The sequence below is a fragment of the Scomber scombrus genome, chromosome 7, assembly GCF_963691925.1.
Source record: "Scomber scombrus chromosome 7, fScoSco1.1, whole genome shotgun sequence".
Taxonomy (NCBI): domain Eukaryota; kingdom Metazoa; phylum Chordata; class Actinopteri; order Scombriformes; family Scombridae; genus Scomber; species Scomber scombrus.
The window spans coordinates 2507856-2532549 of record NC_084976.1 but is presented as its reverse complement, the minus strand read 5'-3'; the positions used below and the strand labels follow the sequence as shown (position 1 = coordinate 2532549).

Sequence of the window (24694 nt, the reverse complement as noted above, 5' to 3'; positions counted from 1 at the left end):
ACAACAAGGGTCACCTGATAATCGTACTACAACATTTTTTTTGGGGAAATTTGTTTTGATATAATTTTGGAGATTTTTTATATTCAAAAATCGTCAATAGCGTTAATATTATACAGTGTAATATGACCAAAATCATGATACACAACAAGGGTCACCTGATAATCATACTACAACAGTCATTTCAGAAAAAAAATCGTTTTGCATATTTTTGGGGAATTTTATTGTGAAAAATCATCAATAGCGTTAATATTATACAGTGTAGGATGACCAAAATCATGCTACACAACAATGGTCACCTGATAATCATACTACAACAGTTATTTCTGAAAAATGTGTTTTTGCATTTTTTTGGGGAATTTTATTGTGAAAAATCGTCAATAGCGTTAATATTATACAGTGTAGGATGACCAAAACCATGCTACACAACAAGGGTCACCTGATAATCATACTACAACAGTTATTTCAGAAAAAAAATTGTTTTGCATATTTTTGGGGAATTTTATTGTGAAAAATCATCAATAGCGTTAATATTATGCAGTGTAGGATGACCAAAATCATGCTACACAACAAGGGTCATCTGATAATTATACTACAACAGTTATTTCAGAAAAATGTGTTTTTGCATTTTTTTGGGGAATTTTATTGTGAAAAATCGTCAATAGCGTTAATATTATACAGTGTAGGATGACCAAAATCATGATACACAACAAGGGTCACCTGATAATCATACTACAACAATAATATACAGTGTAGGATGACCAAAATCATGATACACAACAAGGGTCACGTGATAATCATACTACAACAGTTATTTCAGAAAAACGTGTCTTTGTTTTTTTTGGGGGAATTTTATTGTGAAATATCGTCAATAGCGTTAATATTATACAGTGTAGAATAACCAAAATCATGATACACAACAAGCGTCACCTGATAATCATACTACAACAGTTATTTCTGAAAAATGTGTTTTTGCATATTTTTGGGGAATTTTATTGTGAAAAATCATCAATAACGTTAATATTATACAGTGTAGGATGACCAAAATCATACTACACAACAAGGGTCACCTGATCATCGTACTACAACAGTTTTTTTGGGGAAATTAGTTTTGATATAATTTTGGAGATTTTTTATATTAAAAAATCTTCAATATCGTCAATATTATACAGTGTAGGATGACCAAAATCATGATACACAACAAGGGTCACCTGATAATCATACTACAACAGTTATTTCAGGAAAATGTGTTTTTGTTTATTTTTGGTGAATTTTATTATGAAAAATCGTCAATAGCGTTAATATTATACACTGTATACTCACCAAAATCATGCTACACAACAAGGGTCACCTGATAATCATACTACAAGACTTATTTCAGGGGGGAAAAAAATTGAATATTTTTGGGGAATTTTATTGTGAAAAATCATCAATAGCGTTAATATTATACACCGTATGCTCACCAAAATCATGCTACATTTGCACAACTGAAACATCTGTACATAGTTTTTCATCATTTGATAGGTGATGGCAATCTAACCATTTATTAAGCTTTTCAAAGGACTCTGACACAGGTGTGAGCTCCTTTTACAGTATTGACAGTATTGTCTGAAACAATAAACTTTTTTTTTTTTTCAGAACTGGTTATATATTTGAGCGATTTAAATATTTGCAACATGGGCATTGGTGTTCTCCTTAGGTGTACTATATTTTCTTATTGGTGGATAACATTTGACTTTGAATATAAAAAAATAGCTTGAGGAAAAATTATTGATATATATTCTAACATATGTTCTATATCGTGTCAAGACTATCTCTCTATCCTACATATTCCATATGCGTGCGGGGGGGGGGGGGGTGGTTAGACGGCTTGTGTGCACAATATCGACTTACTTTGAGTTTGGGAGAGCTGGTCTACGGGCCCCTCTCTGGATTGCTGCGACTGTCTTTGCTACCCGGGCTGGTGAAAGCGTGGCGGCTCGTGACACCGGTTTGCCGGTCACACAAGAGATGTCTGGTATGCTCCGGCGGGGCCGGTACCAGCCCCACAGCCAAGACCACCTCAATTAGGTTCTGCTGCTTCTAGTGATCTACAGGTCCTTTTGGAGGCCGGCCAACGTGTGTGCTCGCTCGGAGGGGCAGTGCCGCAGAGATGAGGCAGCACTTAGAGTACCTAGGCCTGCACCTCAACAGGAAGAAGAGCAGGCTCCAGCCCTCACAGTCCACGGAGTTCCTAGGCATGTGTTTGGATGCCAGGGCAGGGACTCTTTACTTGACTCCTGTGAGACAGGCCACCCTCAGGGCTTGCTTGTCCCAGTTCCGGCTTGGGGCCAGGGTGACCTGGAGGCTATGTCTCCGCCTCTTGGGGTTAATGGCAGCCACAGTGCATGTCATACCCCTGGCACTTCTGAACATGCCCCCAGTGCGGCGCTGCGTCCTGGGCCTTGGATTTTGGGGAGTGGCAGCTGCATCCAGAGGTTGTGAGCGGAATATGGGATCGCTACAGCACAGCCGTGGCAGATCTTTTTGCATCCAGGGAGAACACTCATTGTCCCCTCTTTTTCTCCATGGGGAGGGACAATCCTCCCTTAAGGACGGATTTGATGGCACATCAGTGGCCACTGGGCCTCCTGTATGCCTTCCCTCCCTTCCTCCTCCTGCACCAACTCCTACAGAGAGTCCAGTCCAACTCTTTTTCATCCTTTTCCCCACGGCCTCAGGCTTTGGGCCTGGCCCCTGAGAGGGCCTGTAGTGGGTACTTTGCAGGGGGCCCGGGCTCCCTCGACCAGGGTTGCTTATTCCTATCGTTGGGGGGTGTTTCAATCATGGTGTGCCTCACGACACGTGGATCCCCTCTCCTGTATGGCCCCTGGTATCCTTCAGTTCCTTCAGGAGCTGTTAGAGGCAGGCAAGTCTCCCTCGATGTTGAGGGGGGCGGTGGCTGCCATAAAGGCGGCCCATGTTGGGCCTTGTAAACTGGCACAGGGTTGTTGTGACCTTATTGCTCAGTTCTTTAGGGGGGCTTGTAGGGTTGCTCCCTCTCCCAGGAGGCCGGGTGTACCCCCATGGGATTCGGAGATGGTTTTGTCAGCCTTGCGGCATGGGCCGTTCGAGCCTCTGGAAACGGTTGAGCTGAAATGGCTTTCGCTCAAGACTACATTCTTGTTGGCTATTGTGTCGACAAAAAGGGTGGGTGAGCTTGCCCTTTCTGTGCATGAAGAGTGCTGCCGCTTCTTGCCTGGGAATGCTGGAGTGCTGCTGCGCCCTGATCCTGCATTCCATCCTAAGGTCTGGTCTGAGTCCCACGCCAACCAATCTCTTGAGCTGCGCCCTTTCCGCCCTCCTCAGGATGGGGTATACAGTGTATAATATTAACGCTATTGATGATTTTTCACAATAAAATTACCCAAAAATAAACAAACACATTTTTCTGAAATAACTGTTGTAGTATGATTATCAGGGGACCCTGCCAATCTCTTTCTACGATACATTCCTGAGATTATACAATATTAATTCATTTCTCTCTTAAGCGCTCCTCTAACGGTCCGCGCACCAATGTTGACAGGATCTTCTATGAATGGGCAGGCCATTTTCCAAGAGGACTGATTGGAGCAGGTTAGCCGTTCAGCATAAGTTACCATGGTGATTTACCCCGGTAAGAAGTGAACCAGCGTCGTAGGACAGAAAACCACAGAGTTAACCCTGAAGTTACCTCGATAAGAGAAAATCCAGCTTCGTGGTATGCTACAGGCCTCTGGAGTCTATCTATTGGAGAATTTCATAGTTTCATTACAGCCCTAACCAGAACAGCATGCAGATGAAGGAAGGAGCATACATCCTCATCACAGATGGTTCCAATGACACGGGTATCTCACTAACTGAATACTGAGCATGTTTTTCTCCTCCATCCACATCATTTATTTTTGTAACCATTTATTTATAGACATGTGGGTGGGAGGAAGGGGTGGGGGTTAAGCTAATGGCTTCATATGCTGTCATTGCAGGAAGAGAGAAGATGAACCCCATTATAATCCTGATCTTCAATAGAAATAAAGTAGCTCACTGTTTCCTCTGTCTGTGCACACCAAGCAGCCCAAAGTCTTCTTTAACATGATCAATGCCATCTTGCAAGAAAATGAAACAAATCATCCTTAAAAGTTTTAAAGATGTCCAAACAGCTGTGTTGGTCTCTCCATTGAAAATGCTTCTGTCAACACAGAAACACGAAATTCCACCGACTCCAGAATCCTGAATGAAAACCCAACTATTACATTCCTGGTTGCCCATGTCATGTAGTGTACAACACTGCAACTCAGTTTAACCTCTTACTGCAAGAGCTTCTTTTTAAAAAGCTTAATTGTAACTGCTATTAAATCTATTTGATTTCATGTTGAAATAAAAAGTTATTATTTACCCATCTAAATGTATTAGAAATCATAATTTTATACTTCTAAAGCCAAGAATACACTTGACAGTAAATAACTGAGTCTAACACAAAATCAGTTTGTTGCTTCTTTATAAATGTGCTGCAGGAAGTCATAATTCAAACATTTACCACATTTTAGCAAGAATAATATTAGTATAATAGAGGCTATTCATAAGGAAACAAATACACTCCTTTAATAACTTTACAGTATCTTTGCTACACATATTCAGTCGTTTAATGTTAAGTTACATTTTATTAACCCTTACATACTGTTCGGGTCAAATTTGACTCATTTTGACATTTGGCAGCTGTAAAAACACCCCAAAAGTCTTTTATTCTGAAATGTGATGACTTTTCCTAAAGTGGCCCAAAATGCACAACAATGAACATTTTTAAAAATGTTTTACTTTTGTATAGGTGCTACAAATGTTTTACCATTGAGGCTGTTCTGGGTCAAATTATCTCCGTATCTATTGACATGTGTTTTAGGTAAATGAATAGTTAATAGTTTTAATAAGATAGTAGTTTTTATGATGTAGCTCTAATGGTTATACAATAAACCCCACACTTCCATAAAGTTCTTGTTATTTTCACTTTACATAAAATACATTTCCATCATTATTGCTATGTTATATTTTCATGTCTTAGGTAAAATAGGACATGATATTGTGTGATAGTAGCTGTTAGTAAATGAGTGATGTAAAAGCTAAAACATACACTCTCTCTGCTCTATGAAACATGAATCAAGGTTTAATCACATTTATTGATCAGTCAGATCCACTATTGATGCTTTCTTAATAGATCTGTGGTTCAAAATGTATTTATTTTATTATGTATTTATTTATTTATGAGGGGATTCTTAGAAGGGGGTCAAAATTGGTGTAGAATATGAACAGTATGTAAGGGTTAACTGAATTCATTACTTCTGTCCTTTAGGCCATCAGGCAATGAGTCCAACCACTTCAAATACTACAAAATCCATTTCCATCTTTAACATGTTGGTCATTCAGACTAGCAATCATGTTCTCACAGTATGTTCTGGGTATAGAGTGCTGTGGCCTCGGTCTTTGTCAATGCTACTTCAGTCACAAAGCACCAACATAGGGACAGAGCAGGTTACATAATCAATACAAAGAAGAAAATGTTCTATTTCCATCTAAGTGGAATGAATATAGGCTGAACATGGAAAAAAAAAAAAAAAAATCTTCAAATGTCAGGAAAAAAACTCACAGCTATGGATGACGTCACATTATATTATTTCTTTTACAGTTTTTTACAAACCTGTGATTCTCAACCAGATGTCCTGATAGGCCAGAAGAAGTTGAAAGTGACGTTATTCTGGTGAGCACAGACTCCCTGGTTAGGTAATACGTGTATTTTGTGACCAGTCAGTGGATATTTTCATTGTTGTAGGTCTAAAACTTGTCATCCACTCTGGTTTTGTCAGAATGACCTGAGCCTACCTGCTCTCCTCTCTCCAGTCTCAGGTGAAGTCATCGTTGTCTTCGTGCTTCCTGATCATGCCTCTCTGATCCCTCTCTCTCAGCAGCAGGTCGTCCTCTCCTATTGTCAAACTCTGCTCTGAGTTCACAAAGTTAGGGATGTTGAAGTGAGCCAGCAGGATGGGTTCATTCTCCATCCTGTTAGCCGTCACTGCTAGTTCCTGCAGGAGTGTAGTGTCCACCTCCTCCTCCTCCTCATCCTCCTCTTCTTCTTCTTCCTGGCTGCTGCTGGGCCTCATGTGTCCTCCTGATGCTCCTCCACCTACACCTCCAGGTGTGGTCCACAGGGCCGTGCAGCTCCCCTGAACGTCCTTGGACACATAGCACTGGAAGAGAGAACGAGACGAGTCCAGACCACAAGGGTGGAAGGGAGGGGCTCCTTTGTCCAGGTTGGTATCCATGTAGCCAATCAGACGAGGACGTTTCTCACATGGCTGTCCACTGATGCACACACGGAGAGAGGAAAAGAGACAGAGATTACAGAAGAGACAGTGCTGCCTTTTTTTCTTGAGTTTAAGAAAAACACGTGCACACCAAGCATCGTGATACATGCTAAAACATCCTGTAGGAAGCATCAATGTCTCTATACAGTTTTATGGAAATATCAGTCTTATTCTAATAAAGTTATATTGTCCATCTGTGGTTAGCTGAGCCTGAAACAGACCTTAACTAGGCTCCAAAGGATCAATAATACCATCTAAAGATTCCATTTAACATGTTTTAACAATGCAAAGAATAAATGAATATATCTTATATATACAGTATAAGTTATTTGACTCATCACTGAATAACTGTCTTACAGTGTGGGACATACTTGAGACAGTTTGATCTATGCCAGGTTATTATTGAGAGCTGTTGTGTTTTCTGGGTTTTGGTTTACTGTGTGTGTTCCTTCACTCCTCCTGTGTTCATGCTCACCTCCTCACCTCCTCACACCTGCCCTGCATCAGGTTCATTAGCCCTGCTCTGCCTGCACACCTGTCCTGCTTCAGTCTCATCAGCCCTGCCGTGTCTTCAACGTCCTCCCAGCCGATCAACTCCCAGCTTGCCTTTGTCTAGTCACCTGTTCCCCCATCATTGCATTAGATCCGTCTTGGTTTTGCTCTTCACTTTTGTTGGATCCTTTGTCAAGTTTGTTCTCCTCAGCTCAGCCTACTTGTAGTTTATTTTACATGCAATGTCCAAGAATAAAGATTCTGCTTTTGCCTCCAGTCTCTGCATTTGGGTCCACCTGCTCTACTATCACTTACACTACGATGCATTCAAATGAAACAATGTATCTACAAAATATAAATGTGTCAAATATAAACTAGATTGTTTTTCACAAGTCTTTGATCACAAATTAAAGTATTGTAATAGTAGAAATTTTAAATTTGGACCTGATGGTGAATCTGGATGAAAATGATAGAAATAGTCTGATTTCATAGATATGACATTATGTTAATCTGATGACTGCTGAATTATATCCTGAACAAGTTACAGACAAAATACAAAAAATGGCATTGCAGTGTGCAGCTTTCTCCTCTTGTTGTTGTGTTCATAGACCAGGTACAGTATCAGTGGGATGTATGTGCAAACAGAACTTATCAAAGCCCAAACAAGTTCATCTAACATTAATGTTGTTCTATACTACAAGTGTTGCTGGAGCTTTGACTTTTTTTTCCCTTTCTCTGTGCACCTTAGGAGTAGGTGAAGTTGTGCCAGAATCCTCTTCAACAGTTATACTTCATCCATCCATTTTCCAAACCACTTATCCTACAGAGGGTCGTGGGGGGAGCTTGAGCCAATCCCAGCTGTCATTAGGAAAGAGGCGGGGCGGGGTACACCATGGACGGGTCACCAGTCAATCACAGGGCTCACATATAGAGACAAACAACCATTCACACTCACACTCACACTCACATTCACACCGACGGGCAATTTAGAGTGACCAGTTGATCTAACCTGCATGTAATTGGTCTGTGGGAGGAAGCTGTACCTAGACAGAACCCACGCAGGCACCAGGAGAACATGCAACTCCACACAGAAGGACCCCAGCTGGCCAGCTTGAAACCCAGAACCCTCTTGCTGCACCACTTTGCTGCCCTAATTATACTCAATTATACTCATTTCATCAAATACTCCAACACTTGAAGTCACTTTCCTTGAATGACAAATGGCAATTTTGTGTTGTGAATGATGAATAATGAATGTAAGATGGGAAAAATGATGAAACATGACTGTTTTCATTAAATCACTCAATCATGTATCACTATTTTTCATTTCACATCAATTTTTTCCCTCTATTTTAAGATTCACCCCCATTTTTGATCAGTTACTATTTCTTAGTTCCAGCCCTCACAGTCAGCAGCCAGCAGGCAGAGTCAATATTGACTCATTTTTTGTAGATGCTCTGGTAACCACAGCTCTTAATAAGCCAGCAGGATGATGTCATTCCTTCCAAATAACCCAACGTGCTGTTATTTCCACCACTAACACAAACACAGCACAGCAGTGTGTGTGGACCAACTGTATGAGCTCAGAATGAATATTATATGAACATTTCTGAGGTATAATATAAACCTATATATATATATATATATATATATATATATATATATATATATATATATATATATATGCAAAGGAGGCTGAGCTTATTGTTGTAGCTTAATATTTCTGTTGAATTTTTAACTCTTGGTTTATAGAACACAACATATCCAGAAATATGCTTACACATTCTTTTCATCAGGTTTATAGAGCTATACGTCTGCATGGTTCTGTTTTATAAATCTTAATCATTGAGGAATAGGAGGCACGTACACAAGCCTCATTTCCACTCCCACAGTGATCCAAAAATGGATGAAGACACCCTGAACCAGCTGCTTTCATATTAATTCAACACCTGCTCAACCTGTCGTACACCTGTCAATCAAACAAGATGACGCCATACAGTTCCACAGGTTGTGTTACACTGTTGATGTTCTCCAACAGCAGAACACTCATTACACACAGCTGTGGGGCTACTTATAGTATCCATATCATTAATTCATCACATGGACTGTAAACTATCATCAGCAGTGATATCTCAGTTTGTTGGGCTCATATCTAAACCAGCGTTATAGGTGTGACACAACTAAGGATCAAATAAAAAAAGATATTAACAGAAAAATGAAATATTGACTCCTGTGTACATTTAAAAAATAAGATAAGTAATGATTAATGTGACACATAGATCTTTGTCTGAATGCAAAAAGAAAGAATCGCATCACTCACCTTATAATTACCTCCACCTCATCACATCAGCCTCAGATCACTTTAATAAACATATACGGTGCACACCTGGTCTGTAGAATGTGTGAGGTGTGCACATTCTCTCTCACTCATTCTGTGTCTATATGTTTATGTGTGTACACATCATTTACGCATCTGGCCCCTGGGGCTCTGGAACTCCACAAAGTGTCTCAAGTTAAATCTAGGGGGTCACATGATGATTAAAGTTCTTCTAGTTCCTGCAGCTCGATGTTTGAGCTTCACTGTGCAGAATGATGTATGTTCACAGTTTGATCATAGAAAGCTGTTTTCACATTCAGGTGGAAAGCTCACTAAAAATCTGATTTTAAGCAGCAGGACTACGAGCGAGATTTGTGACATCACAACTAGTTTGAAAACCAATCCTGGTCCAATGTAGATAGACGTTGACATTTTAATGAGGGAGAAGAAGGAGATTTCATTTTCAAGATTTTGTGGAAAACTCATTAATTCCCATTCAGATTGAACTGCTCATAGATCATGTCCACACTAATAAGGGTCTGTTACATCATAAGTAGACATGACTTGTTTTAAAGATTAAGGCTGGTGTTATTCTAGTACCAAGGCTGTATTAGTACCCACAGGGGCCCCTGGGCATTGAAGCTCATGTCCCCCAAACCACTTTTATTTCATTCTGATTGGATAACGCTGCTGTGGAGTGGAAACCTTGTAACTCCATATTTAGCTTTGGACCTACTAGGCTTCTGACAGTGACCATAATTATCCACATCAAGAGAAATTTATTTTTGTAAATAAAAAAGATAAAATAAAATAGAATAAAATTGCATAATATTCTCCCATACTTGAGAGCTGCTTTCTGCTCAAGGGCCCCTGAGCACTTGCCCAGATTGCCTGTATGGTAGATCCAGCCATGACTAATACATGCATACAGTCATTAATATTTTCTTCCTGACTCAGCTCAAAGCCCATTGGTTCCTACTGATGATGTAAATCTTTAAAAACACCTTACAAATATATAGCTGCATGTTTTGTTTTTTTTAAAAGCATCAGTTTCCTAGTGTGAAGTGTTGTTGTGAAGAATTAATTTGAAGAATATATAATATATGATTTTGGTATTGGTTGGATGTTTTGTATGATTTGAATGGTGGTTCATGATTTAATGGATATATCCTTTATATTGTTATTTAAATTAGGAACTACTTCCTACTATGTAGTTTGTCCGTAGTGTTTAGTTTAGATTGGGCGGAGTGATACGCTGCTCAGTGAAGTGATGTATCAAGTTTGTTGTTGGGGTGCCACTTGTCTTGTTCTCAAGTGGACATTAAAAGTACACAAGTTGCTCTAAAGAAGCTGTCCTTGTGCTGTTTCTTACTCATAACCCAGAGTAGATTTAATAGAGGTGGCACTAACCTACACCCAGCGTTACATGTGTTGGGGACTATTTTCAGGCATATTAATCCACAGTAGGTTTTCTGGTGAGACATGTTCAATGACATGTTTCTAAATAGATCTTTGGACAACAGTGGACACAAAGGAATAAGAGACCTTGATACACACACAATACAGAACACTAAAAAGAGTAGTTATTGTTAACTACTGCAATGATACATCCTCATCTTGACTTCTCGACTGCTTCTGCCCGAGCTTCCGGGTTCTTGAAGCCATTCTTCTGAACATTCTTATCTAACTGTATTTAAGCACATTGAGCATAGTTGAATTGCAATGACTCACTCGGGATGTGGAGCTCCAGTCTTGGTCAGAAGAGTGAGCAGAAAGAACATAAAGATGACAAAGACAGCCAGGCCGACCCAGAAGCCGATCACTATAGAGTCTGCGAAATAAAATAAAAAATAAAAAAGATAGAGGAGATGATAAATGCTCTCAATATATTCTGCCAACACAGCCTCAGTATAGAATTCATAAGACTAGCAGGAATGATATATATTTTAAGACAAAGACTGTCCAAACATCAGATTATATTGGTGTGTCTTATCCTACAGCAGTATTACAATCTTATCATGAGAGGTAATAATACAACACACTTGTCCCCAAAGGATATGACAGTCATATTATACACACACACACACACACACACACACACACACACACACACACACACACACACACACACACACACACACACACACACACACACACACACACACACACACACACACACACACACACACACACACACACACAGTAGGAGACTTCCTTGGTTGGAATCCACCCCCACTTACTTGACTAAAGTGTGGAGTTTGACAGCTAGTCTGAAGGGTTTATAGGAAATCTGAGAAAATGTCAGGCCAGTCGGTGTATTGTATTAATAACTGTCCTCTGTTCTGCTAAAGCACAAAAAGGGAATTTCATACAAAAAAGGCAGGCAGAAGCTTCAGTTGAACTTTAGAAGGTATTTTATACAAAGAACAAAGTGTGAATTTGTCCTTCATCACTTCTATTCAAATTGGGGCCAATATAAACAGAACCAAATGTTGTTTCACTGTGGGCATTATTATAATAAGATAGACTTAACCCATACATACTGTTCAGAGTCTAATTTGACTTATTTTTACATTTGAGAGAAGGAAAAACACCTTTAGCCAGAAATGTGATGACTTATCCTCATGTGACCCTGAATATACAAAAATGGAAATATTTCAACCTTTTAAAAATGTTTTTTGTGGAGCTGATACACAGACTTGTACTGTGATGGAGTGTTTGACTCATATTTATTCAAAAATTCATAAACCACTGTAAAGAAGGATCAATGGTTGGTTTGAATAATTTTAATCTCAGATTGTGGATGTAGGATCACTGCTTTTGTCTCATCACTGTGTCTTTTGGAATGTATTGTTATCATTAGGAGGTACATTGCTTCTCCTTTGTTTGAGCTTATATCTAAGAGATAAAAGATGTTAGTTTGACTTTGTATAGCGAGATAGAAGAATGCTTTTCTTTGTGTGAGTTCTGCAAAGAAATCAAACATAACTATCACAGCCATATCACCTATCTTTGTCACAGCTCTTCGTCTCCCTTCCTCTTCTGTCTTCTACCTTTTAGTTTTTTCCCCACAGTGAATCTAGCCAGAGGCTTGTTGGATCTGCCTGTTTTTGTGCAAATAAATATTTATTAAACTGTGCTCTGCTTGCCTCTGATTTACTGTAACAGCACACACTATTAGAAAAACAAGCAATGTATGTGAAGTTGTCTGCTTAAGTAAAGACAGAGATCACACTAGGTTTTATTTAACCCTGTCATACATTCCACAACAAAAAAAATGCATTTCTCATGTACTCCCGGGACAGTTAATGTTGAACACATAAGTGATTTGGCTGTGATAGTTATATTTGATTTCAATAATAATAACAAAATGTTACTTGTATTTTTGAATTCTAGTATATTACGATCTGTGACTTTTTAAATGGCACAGATCAATCATCTATCTTTGTAATTTGTTGTGTAATTTAGTTCATTTAATGGATTCTTTTAAATTGCAGTTGGTTCATTTATGAGTTAAGCCTTGTATAGATTCCGCCACCAGGTGGTGCTGTAGAGTCAGAAAGTAACGAGCTGTGAAAGCGTAGAGAGAATAAAACTCAGTGTAGTGTTGAACACTGCATGAGAGTAACAGCTGCTGGTTATTTTCTGCTTTATGTGGTTGTAAAGAAATAAATACTCTTTAGCTGCAACAGAAACTATAGCTGCTGGAGTTTGAAGCTAATTTATTGAATGCTAGCCATATGCTCCTAATTTAACTTGTGCAAATCCTCCACCTAAACACATCTTTTACCTTGATGCATGTTCCTGTGTAACATCAGCCATCAATAAAGTCCAGCATAGCCAGCATCATCTGAGAAACACAGTGTTTCTTACTAGCAGCAGCCGTTACCAAGCAAGTTTAAAGGGCCTACATGCAAAATACAGCAACATTATCTTTCAGGAAGACAGAGGAGACCCTCTCCTTTATTGTTATGGGGTCATCATTATTTCACACCCCTCTTTCTTCATACCACAGCCCCAAAGCAATATCAGGGTCAAAAGTTTGAACTGAAAAAAAAGATTTGAAACTGTAAAAATATAAAAGATTTGTATGAAAATAAATAGTTTATTCAAAATTTTGTTTTTGAAATAAATTGTTTTATTTTCCAAATTTCAATATCAAAACTTGGACTTTCAGTTTCAAATCTCTTTTTCAAATGAAGAAAACATATGACCATGATTTAGCTCCATATAATAACTCAATTTAATCTTCAGATCAATCAGTGTCTGTGCTTTCTTTTATGTGTTTGTGTCCAGTGTTTTAGCAGAAATTCCACAACAACACCATTCCAAAATGCTGTTTATCCATCATCATCAGTCATTGAAAGTGTTATATTCTCCAGTGATATATAACATTAGACCATTATATAGTGTGATTGTACATATTTTTTCTCCAACAAAAAGCATAAAAACTAAAGATTACACTCTCTGCTCTCTGAAAGCTTCATTAAGGGCAAATGACCAGTTCATTAACGACTGATCAGGTACACATGAATGATTTGTGGTTCCCAAATTATGTATAGAGAGTAATTATGGGGGGATACTGTGAAATGCCCCAATCTGAACAGTACGTAAGGGTTAAAGTGCTAAAAAATAAAAAATAAAAATAATGTCCAATCTCTATCTAATAATCCAATGATGACTGAAAGTGGTGAGATCGGGTTATTATCCCAATCCTCACTCTTCAGTACCACTGGGACACACTTCTGATTATGATTAATGAGAACAACCAGTGAGTCACACAGATATAAAACAAACATGACTCAGTGGAACTATTTAATTTCCACAATATGAACAAATAAGATCATCCACAGTAACACAGTTAAATTCAGGTGCTGAGAGCAGTAATAAAGTCAATAAAATCAATCAATCTAAGCAGGTAGGTGTATTTACATAAGAGAGAAATGACATTATTTCATAGGTTTTCTATCGGATTACATTTTCAGAGAAAGTCATTTCTCAAAATCTATTATAAAAGGCTAATGTTATAATATTGTAAGCAGCCCCATAATCAATAATAGATCATATCTGATGCGATTCTGTCGCAACTGTTTAATATTCATGCTGAACCTGAAGCATCTCATTAACTTTAATCTCTTCATATCTGTTTATTTATTATTTTCTCCCCTTTGGGTTTGTCACTATATCTAAGGGAGATGAAGAAAACAAGGACATATTATTATTTACTTTATTTATACATGTGTATTTGAGTTTAATGACCGAAATAAAATAAAATAAAAACAACATTTGATTACACACCTCTACTGTTTGTTGGTATTTTACAGATGTGGGACACAGCTGTCTGCAACAGACTCATTCTACTGTATATTCCCCTTCTATCTATATCTTAAACAGCAGTTTTTAATGTTAATAATGAGCTGTCAGGGTAAGTGTTATACGACATAACAGAAGCACTGCATGTGGCATGTTTGACAAATCCTTTCCAAGTTTAAGGTGGTGAATTTTTGCTCAGAGCCACAGGAGATTTAAGTAGTTCTGTTTAATTATTCTAGAAGCTGAGGGATTGTGGTTCCTAACTGCTGGCATTACAGGCAGACACAAACTGGATCATTCTGATGAATTCCACTTGTTTCTCAGTAAAAAGTACACAAAGGAAATGTTACTCACAGCGGTGTGCCCTCAGTCCTTCAAAAGACACCGGCTCCTCCTCGTCATAGTATTCATATCTCCATTCATAGTCCAGGACCGGAGGCACACTGGTGCTGTTTGGACTGTCAGATCCTGACATGTCAGAGACAGAGAGGCACAGCTCTGAACCACACTGAGCTCCAGATGCTTTCCTGAGATTTCTTGAAGAATCCGACTCAAACCCTGCACATCATCTCATCGTCACATAGAAGGAACAACACACTGAGCAACACACACACACAAACATACGCACACACTAATCTGAGATGGGCTGTTTGATGCTGCTGCTCTCTCCTTCTCTCTCCCACACTGTGTCGACCTCCTCCTCTTCACCCTCCTCTTCCTCCTCTTCACCCTCCTCTTCCTCCTCTCTCTACCTACACTTGCTCTCTCTCCCTTCTTGCTCCTTTCTTGTACATTTTTGAAGCAGCTGGCTCTGTACAGCAAGAAGAGGAAATGGATTCCACTTTTTATTTCCCATGAGTGTGTCTTCACCCAGCATTCAATCTTCTGGTAACCTTTTTCTATTGAGATAAACAGAGGCTACACATACTTGTGGCTCCAATACATAGACACTCCTATAGAAACCAATCTGTTACAATGTTGTTTATGATTGTGTTAAGTCAGTGGATTTTAAATGTGTATTTTTATAGATACCGTGTGACAGAGAACTCTCTTTCTTGTAATTTGGAGGTGATTTTTGTCTCATTTATTCAGTTTTCAATATATATATATATATATATTTCAATCAGGAGAGACAAGTGAATAGAAAGATATTTATTGTAAATATGTAATGAACAAAATCTTAGTAATGATAAAGTCTTTGGCACTTGAACTCCATGAGTAATCATCCCTGAATGGCTGCATATATATGTAGATCCCCCATGAAGTCCAGACACTGGTGGTGGTGATTACTGATGAGACTGAAGAGAAGATGGAAGATGGGAATAGACTGCAGATCCTGTAGAGAATGGCAGAGATGGGGAGGTGGTGGGGCGCAGGAACAGCTGTATGACAGGACTGAAGCAAAGGGAGTGAAGCACATTTAAACGGGCCGCTACAGGATGATAGGCTAAGGCTGAAGTGTGGTGTTTTGCTATTGGTTGCTGAGATTGACAGGTGACTGGCAACAATTGAGATAACGCCCTAGACATAGAAATCTAGGTAATAGATGAGCATGCTTGAAGGAGGCAGAAGTTACCAGTTATGCCTGTATGTTTTAGAGTCTTCTGACTGAACTTTCACTAAGCTTCATAACTACTTCTTCCTGTCTGCTGTTTAACAGACTGTCTGTCTTCAGGTGTACTTTACGAGGTGATGGTTGAGCTGTTAACATTCAGGATCATAAAGTCCATGGTCATATTGGGTCAGGGATGAGGGCGGCATTTAACTTTAGGTTTAATTAATTTCCCATTATGACGTGGGAAACACAAACATCTACAAATATAATGGAAAACACTGAAGACCAAGACTAATTTACAGTGTTAACATTAACCTCCTTTTAGGGAGTTATGACTCAATAAATACTTGGTCACTTCAAAGATAAATACTTTAATTAAAAATGCCAGATTCAGTGATTATTATGACCAAATAATTACTTCAAATAACATAAAAGTGTGTTTCCTGGTAAAACTGTACTGTATTGTTTTTGGAATTAATATGGAATAGTCATTCATTTAAGAAAAATCATGTTTTTGTATCATTTTGGCAGCATTAAGAAAATATTACAACCAAGAGAACCAAGTCATCTGCATACATGTGAATGTTACTTTTCTGTTTTGTTAATCTAATCCAGGTCTGACTTCAGATTATTTATTAGTTTATTAGTTTCAGAATAAATAAAAAAGATTGCAGCAGCAGACAGAATATTTCTTCATCCAAATAGAAGAAGAGTCACTAGGGATTCTGGACATACACTCAAAACATTAGCCAGCTAGCAGTGTCCACAGGGTCCACAATGTCCCGCCGGTGTTTTGGTTTAACTGGTGACTGTGTTAACTGGTGATTTTCACGTTGGTGTTTTAGCCTAAAAACCTGTAATTGTAGTTTAAAACCTTTTTAAATACTGTAGTGACTATGCCCTGTACTTTTAGCTCTACTGGAGGTTAATGGATCAGATTCATCTGACGTGTACGCAGGTTTCAATTTTATTACCTTTACATAACTTTACAATAAACAAAACAGAAAACAGCCCTTTGCTCCTGAAATTGAAATTTGAATAGAGTCTGGTTTGTTGTCTGGTTTGTTGTCTGCTTCATTTTGCAGCCGATTTATTTAACAGTTGTGTAAATAAGGTAATGTTACAGTATCTTTACGTTCAATTGAAGTCAGCAGAATGTAACGTTATTAAAGTATCTCACCAATTACTGTGTGAAGATGTACTGTACTGTAGCTAACTTGAGTTTACTTGTGCTATTATAGATCTGACTGTACGATCACAAACGGGAAGGAGCGGGACCTGTAATCACTGAAGTGTCCGAGTGACAGTGAATGCAGCACAATCCGAGCAGAGATACAGATCAGCATCAAGCAGTAAAGTGATCAGTTCCATTAGGATTTATAGCAAAAAATATGTTATATTCTACGTTCATATATATACATTATATACTGTAATCCAATATACAGTATTATACTTTTAAAATAAATAACAATAGATTATGGAAGCGTATCTGCACCTTTATTCAAATGGCAATGCATTTTGCAAAATGGTGCAGATACGCTTCCATAATAGATACACTGTTATTTTACTGTCATATACTGTAATCCAATGTATAGTATTATACTGTTAAAATAAATGACAGCACTGTAAAATACTGGTGTCCCTGCTGCCAGTATTTTACAGTGTATGTCTTAGAGGAACCGACCATCTGTTTATTTGACAACACTTAGGGTTTAGGGAAGGATCATGGTTTGGGTTAAAATGACTACTTTGTTCAGTGTAGGGTATGTTTGTCGTCATGGTTACAAATGGTTAACCACTTGGCTAAGGTTAAACGACAGTCATGGCCATGGTTTTAAAAAAGAGAGTTAGTGTTACGGCGGCTGTTATTTCTCAGTACTTTTGTATTTCAAACATTTTATTTATCCAGACAAAAAGTCTACAGCCTAAAAGGTCATGTTTACCATATTCACAATCTCAGTTTAAAGTTTTAGCACAGTACTATTTGTTAATTACAACTAAATACTAAATACAGCTGAAGCTGCTGGTAATGTTATTAGTTTTGTAGGTTTTGTGGTCATAAACCAAAGTAATGAATGAATGAGATGATGGATGAAAATCTTGACCTAATGTTGCCAATAGAGGAACAAACATTCTAAATGAACCTCTATACTCTTGAATAAGAACAAGCTCGGCTTCTTACTGGTTTTAACAGACGACATCGCATCGCCCCAGTCTTGGCTTCGTGTTCATTTTAGAATTGAATTTAAGATTTTACTGATCACTTCTGGGTCTGGCTCCAAGCTACATAGCAGATATGTTGACTACATATGAGCTGTAGATCCTCAGTAGGGGCCATTCTTGCTGGTCCAAAGTTGAGGCTGAAATCTAGAAGGGGGGGCCGGGCTTTCACCATCAGGGCCCCTCGGTTTTTGAACAACCTGCCTGAGGAAATAAGGCTCACAGCATCGGTAACTTCTTTTAAGTCACTTCTTAAAACTCATTTCTACAGACTTGCTTTTATGTTATGTTGTTTATTATTTTATTAATTTATTTTTTAATTTTCATCATCTCCTTACTGTATTTCATTGTCTTCTACTTTCATCTTCTTAATATTGGCCTTCCTATTGCTCTCTATGTTGTGTGTCTTGTTTTGTATTGTACTGCCTTGCTTTGTGTCAAAGCACTTTGTAAACTCTGTTTTTGAAAGTCTCTATATAAAGTCTCTATATAGATACCGATATTTTTTATCCTTATTATTATGATTATATTAAATATTTTACTCTGAATCACAAATGTAAATCACAGGGTGTCTCTATAGGAAAAATCAGAGGATCAACAAAGTCAGTAGACTTCATACTCTGGAGACTGAATATCTGTATACAATGTTGTGGCAATCCAGCCAACTGTTGCTGAGATATTTCAGTCTGGACCAAAGGTGACTGACCAACACTGATGTCCTTAAAGCTACGCTGCTACCATGGCTAATGAATGGGAACTCTGTAATGAAACTCAAACATGAGTGCAGAAGTGAATTACATGTAAAGATTATAGATTTTAGATTTAAAACGTGAATAATGAAGCAACAGTGCCACAATTTAATTCCCATTTAAATGAAAGAATCAGAATCAGCCCACAGTCAGAATACAGAGAGCCCAGCTAATGTCTATAATGAGTGAATGTGTGTGTGTGTACTGAAAAACAGTCAATACTTATCTGTCCGGTACAGTTGGACCAGTGCAAACGGGGATCATGACTCTTGACATATTGAGTAGCTGCTGCTGAACTTGTTTATTCTATTTCAGTAACTTATGCACAGCAGCAGCTGGGTTTCATCTAATTGACTGCCTTAGAAAACACAGGTGCATCATATTAATTCCCTCTGAGATGCTTGTATCTGCTGCACCCAGTTTCAATGAATATTCAAAAGGCAGTCCAATACACATCTCATGAGTTCAGTAACTGCTTTTCTTTAGCCTTGCAAATTAAAGCTATAGGCTATAAAAGGGCTGAAGTGTTGAGCTTCAGAGGGCAAGTGATCTGTGTTCTGCTGTATGGTTCTGATATCTGCAAATTAAGAAGTCCAAGAAGAATTAAAATGTCTAGACCTGTATGATAAACTTTTTTTTCTAACAAATTGTCTCCACATCCAATTTTCTAAAGGTTTTACTAATCATGTCGGTGAATCACCAAAACAGAAACAAGGGAATGTATCGACCTCATTCAAAGCAATCAGACTGAGATTTTGTTCTGTAATAATACTTAACAGTTTATTGTGAGGTTTTGTTGAAGGGAAACATTAGGGCCATTTCCACTGCAGGAACTTTGGGGTAAATTTACAGGGCCGTGACCATTGGCACGTGGCTCCATAGCAGGAACCGCCCATGAAAGACAATCTCCTGGAACTTTTACAGGGGCAAAACGAGTCCCTGCCTCGGGGAATGTACTCTGTGCGCCCCGAAAAAATTCCTGGGTGGGGCTTGAGGTTGACTCGGTGCTGATTGGGTATACTCAAAGTGGGATGTGACAACAGAGAGCGCCAAAACAAGCGCCCTTTTTAAAACCCAGTAGAAGAACACAACGATTGAAATTGTAGATTAGGTCACCTCCAGAGTCAGGTGGGTCCTATCAGGGTCCTACTCTGCAATGGAGACACAACGGCTGAGAGGACAGAGGACCTGGAACTTCCTTAATGGAAACGGGACAATTGTAACTTCAAAGATGGAGCCCAGAACTAATCTATGATGAAAAAGACAGAACAAATGACAAAAAGAGGGAAAATTAACAAAAATAACAATAATAGTGATTTTAAAGACAAAACTGGAGACCAATGCACGCAAGAGAAAATGATAATGATAAAAATACTTAAATAAGTGCAAATAAATAATAATAAATAATTAAGTAAATTAGGATAAAATAGATTAAAAAGACAAAAGAAAAGTAAAATAGAAGATGAAGTTTAATAAAAGCTAGACTAAAACTAGGTTAAGAAAGAGGCTAAAAGACTAAAGAAATAGACAAATAAAAGTGATAAGGAGATAAAACTATAGAACAATAATAAGAAGATAGTGTAAAATAAAGTAGATAAATAAATAAAGTTAAATCATTTAAAAAAAAACAAAAAACAAGCACAATAGAATAAAATGAAAGGCTACAAACTATTACATTTTGAATCAAAAGCAGGCTGAACAGGTGGGTTTTGAGCTTCCTTTTAAAAATGTCCACACTTCCAGCTGTTCTCAGGTCTTCATGCAGTCTGTTCCAACCACTTGTAGCGTAAAAACCAAACGCTGACTCTCCATAGGTTTTAGTATTGACTTTTTGAACAGCTAAAAGATTCCCGCCTGAGGACCTGAGGAGCCGTACTGGTTCATACACTGTCAGCAATTGTGATAAATATGCTGGTGCTAAACCATGAAGTGCTTTAAAAAACAAGTCAAATCATTTTAAAATCAATACGAAAGCGAACAGGTAACCAATGTAAAGACTTTAAAATGGGCGTAATGTGTTCTCTCCTTCTGGTCCTGGTCACTCGGGCTGCAGAGTTCTGAATCAGTTGTAGCTGATTTAGGAGTTTTGGGTAGACCAGAAAGGAGAGGATTACAGTAGTCCAGCCTGCTTGTGATAAAAGCGTGCATCAGTCTCTCTGTGTCACTCAGAGAGAGAAATGGTCATTCTTTTGCAATATTTTTAAGGTGATAAAAAGCAGATTTGGTGATATACCCCACATGAGCTTTGAAGTTAAGGTCAGAGTCGAACACCACACCAAGGTTTCTTGTTTGTTGGCTTGTGGTGTGTCCCAGGGATCTTCATTTTGCGACCAGTTTCTCGCTCTGAGCTTTAGAACCAATTACTAAAAACTCAGTTTTATCCTGGTTGAGCTATAAAAATGTTTGTGCCATCCAGGCAATAATATCTACAATACAATTAAAAAGAGTCAATTGGTCCTGTGTCATCAGGAGACACAGCTACATAAAGTTGTGTGTCATCAGCGTAGCTGTGGAACAAGATGCCGTACCTCCTGATGACATCGCCATGGTGACATGTAGAGATTCTGTTCAAATTTCTTTATGGACATGGAACTTTGTTTTGCGCCATCTGCGCTCTGCAACCCGACAGTCCCTTTAATTTAGCTGTTTCGGTGTTCTTCCAGGTGCAGTTTCTTTTCCGAATTATTATTTTCTGTTTTCTAAGGTGCAACAACATCAAGGGCTGTAGCCAGTTTGTTGTTTAAAAATAGATGAGACTGAAAATAGAAGATGAGGTAGGTATGGATTATTCACTGGTAAAATGTGCTAAAAAGTTTGAGGTAGCTTCAGGGGTCAAACAGCGTTTTTTAATCACTTTATCAGTAAAAATTAGAAGAGCTAATTAAAAGACGTTAAAAAATACACAGTAATGGTCTGAGAGAGCCATGTCAATAAATGAAGAAACATCTGCGTGCAAGCCATAAGAAATGTCCAGAGTGTGACCCCAGTTGTGGGTTGGTTCGTTAACATGCTGTTTAAAATCCATACGCTCTAATAAGTTTAAAACGTCTTTCACTTTGTTGTCTTATTATCAACGTGTATATTAAAATCACCAGTTAAAATTACATGATCATATTTAGCATGAATGCAGGTCAGGAAATCTGAAAACTCGGCCATAAAAATAGGGAGACAGATTTTTGGAGGTCTATAAATTGATACTGCCAGCAAGGGTGGCTGACAGTTCAGAGTTCCAGGATCAGTGTCTCTGCCCCGAAGGGATTCAGAAAATATTGTAGCTGAGTGTTGCTGCTGCATTCATTAAAAATAGACAGTCTGATTATCTGTGATTAGGTCACTTATGCAAAATGATTTGTTGGAGAGTGCCCTACTATTAAAAACAGCCATATTTAATTTGGATGTACTTTGTTTTTAAGTGCAGTTTTAGGAGGTTGTGTAGCGATGTAAAGAGTGTCAATAACGAAGCTATTTGGTCCATTTACCTGACGAGGCAGGCATGCCTTTGGTCTGGTGGAGATTACATCTATACTGTAGTATACATCATTAGGCTTAGGATGATAAAATTCCTTAAAATGATAAGAACAACTAAAATCTAGTGAGGCGACACTATGAATCTCCGTAAAGGCTGCCGAGGGACACAACTCATACCTGTAGGGGGTGTCGGAGGTCAGGGAAGAAGTGGCCACAGTGGAACAGGTGTTCTCAGTGATGAGTCACTGGCGTGGAGAAACTGAAACACTGTGCAGAATGTTTGCGGTTAACATCCTTGATCCCACACGGGACATGACTGTTTCACTTTTTTGTGAAATGGTACACTATCAGCAGAGTCCAGTATGTCACTTCCATGAGGGGGACTGATCACCACGGTCAAAATCTAAGCAGGAAAGACATGGGTTAAGGTTTCAAAACTGGCTCCTACAAAACATTTAACTATATAGATTACAAGAATTTGTATTCGACAGAATTTTTCTTACTCGTACATAAAACCATCAAACCAACTGCCCAACCAAGCCATGTGATTTTATCTGCCAGGAGTTGCCTTTCTATTATTTTGCCTTTGAAATAAAAGATGTCTAAGTTAATTTCCTGGGAGCTTTTATCCTGCAGCTCCCTGCAGGTGTGTAGAATACTTGATGAACATTTCACAGGCTTGACAGGATTTCATGATCAGAACGCCTGACTGAAAGGTCACTTTGCTCTTACATCTGTTTAAACCAGAGGACTCTTCAGGGAAATAAAGAAAATCAGAAAATTGTAACTGACACCTTCAATGTATTTTTAATCTGGCCACACGGTTCCAATTATGGAGGTGCAGGAACAGCACCCCACAGGGTTGCAGGTCCAGATCTTAGATTGACTTTCAAAGCAGTTTTTTATCTCATGCAGTATTTGCATCTTTTGTAAGTCCCTTGCAACAAAGCCAGCAATGGTTTGCCTTCTAACTTGGGCTTAGGTAAACTGAGCTTGTTCTCTTTCCTACACTCATCAGGGAATTAAGAATATGGCAAACGACCTTTGTCCTCGAGTAGCATGCAAGTGAACACAGCTGGACTTGTATACTATTGTCTACTAATGTCTAAAGATGTTCATCAAAGTGTCAGGCCTTTCCTGGCTCAAAAAGGTGTAAGATACAGCACTGTGACAGATGCTACTTTTGAAGGACATATTTCAGACATGAAATAACCAGACATCGCAAATTCATTTTTGCAGCTGGAAAAGGCGATCGGAGGAACACATCTTCCTCAGCTCAATGTAAGGAATTTGAAAAATGGACAATCTGTTCCTTGGCTGTGATTTTGTATATATTTGATATTACTACTCACAATTTGTGTCTTATCAGGAAAGATCAAACTCATAATCAGGGAGGGATTTGTGTCTTCATTTGCTCAGATATCAACTTTACTGTTATATCTGACCTGGCGGATAAAAAAAAAAGAAATCTTTTTGATTGACAGTTGATTCATGAGCCAGCTGCTGTTTGTAATGAATGTCATACCACTATTGATTCGTTCTCTTGTGTCAGATAAAGTCAACACACTGTATGTCATAGGGGGCTAAATGGTAAATGGCCTGACCACCAGGAGCAATTTTCGACATGTGGATGAAAGAGTGGAGGATCAAACTGCCAACCATGTGACGAGCCCCAGCTGCCCAGTTCCACCTCAGTTAAGTTATACTTATAAAACTGCACAAAAAGCACTCTGTCACTTCAGCACATTCACCATCAGCTGCAGGTTGTGTACCTGAAAGGAACAAGCTTTGGCAAGGACTATTGTTAGAAACAGTGTTTTACATTGTCAATCACAAGCTAAATATGAGGTGGACAGCATTCACAGAAGGATACAAAGCTTTATTTTGATTTGCAAAGCCCATAGGATGACTTCAGTGTTTGCTTCTAGAAAGAACAAAAAAATCAGTTGCAAAAGAAAATGGTAGTAAGTACTGAGGTGTTCCAAACATGTTTTTAGTACAGCTACCAGAATCACGTGCCAATATTTAACAAAATCAGTTTTTACCTTTTTCATGCTATGTAAGTATTCAGTAATTACCCAAGGCTGTACTTTAGTCAGGGGGGGATGATGTAACACTATCTCTGAACTGCATAACATCTCTCATATAGAAGACTGGCAGATTTTATTTAATAAAAGGCTGATGACCATATATTGACATACTGTATATCAGT

General features: G+C 38.5%; 2 protein-coding genes across 6 annotated transcripts in view; both read right to left on the bottom strand.

The window, feature by feature from the left end:
- Positions 1-5906: 5906 nt before the first annotated feature.
- On the bottom strand, positions 5907-15023 carry LOC133983318 (melanocortin-2 receptor accessory protein 2A-like). Its single transcript, XM_062422369.1, has 3 exons — positions 14845-15023; positions 10909-11008; positions 5907-6366 (listed from the first exon to the last, which is right to left on the bottom strand). Exons 1-3 carry the CDS (start codon positions 14963-14965, stop codon positions 5907-5909), a joined length of 681 nt encoding a protein of 226 aa, XP_062278353.1. The 5' UTR covers positions 14966-15023.
- A 604-nt stretch (positions 15024-15627) lies between these two features.
- LOC133983551 (cytochrome b5 reductase 4) overlaps positions 15628-24694 on the bottom strand; it is a 28899-nt gene continuing 19832 nt past the window's right edge. Inside the window, exons 16-19 of one of the 5 annotated variants that reach the window (XM_062422666.1) lie at positions 24356-24406; positions 22654-22885; positions 20131-20258; positions 15628-15885 (exon numbers count right to left, since the gene is read on the bottom strand). The gene's annotated coding sequence lies outside the window, so the exon portion shown is untranslated. Of the gene's footprint in view, positions 15886-20130; positions 20264-22653; positions 24407-24694 lie in introns of all 5 variants that reach the window. The other 4 variants (XM_062422670.1, XM_062422668.1, XM_062422667.1 and 1 more) reach the window with 4 other exon arrangements.

Excerpts from the sequence above, each read along its gene's own strand:
- LOC133983318 (XM_062422369.1), bottom strand. The coding sequence starts at position 14,965 with ATGTCAGGATCTGACAGTCCAAACAGCACCAGTGTGCCTCCGGTCCTG. Across the intron at positions 11,009-14,844 it reads AGGACTGAGGGCACACCGCT|ACTCTATAGTGATCGGCTTC; the intron begins GTGAGTAACATT and ends TTTATTTCGCAG. Across the intron at positions 6,367-10,908 it reads ACTGGAGCTCCACATCCCGA|TGGACAGCCATGTGAGAAAC; the intron begins GTGAGTCATTGC and ends TGTGTGCATCAG.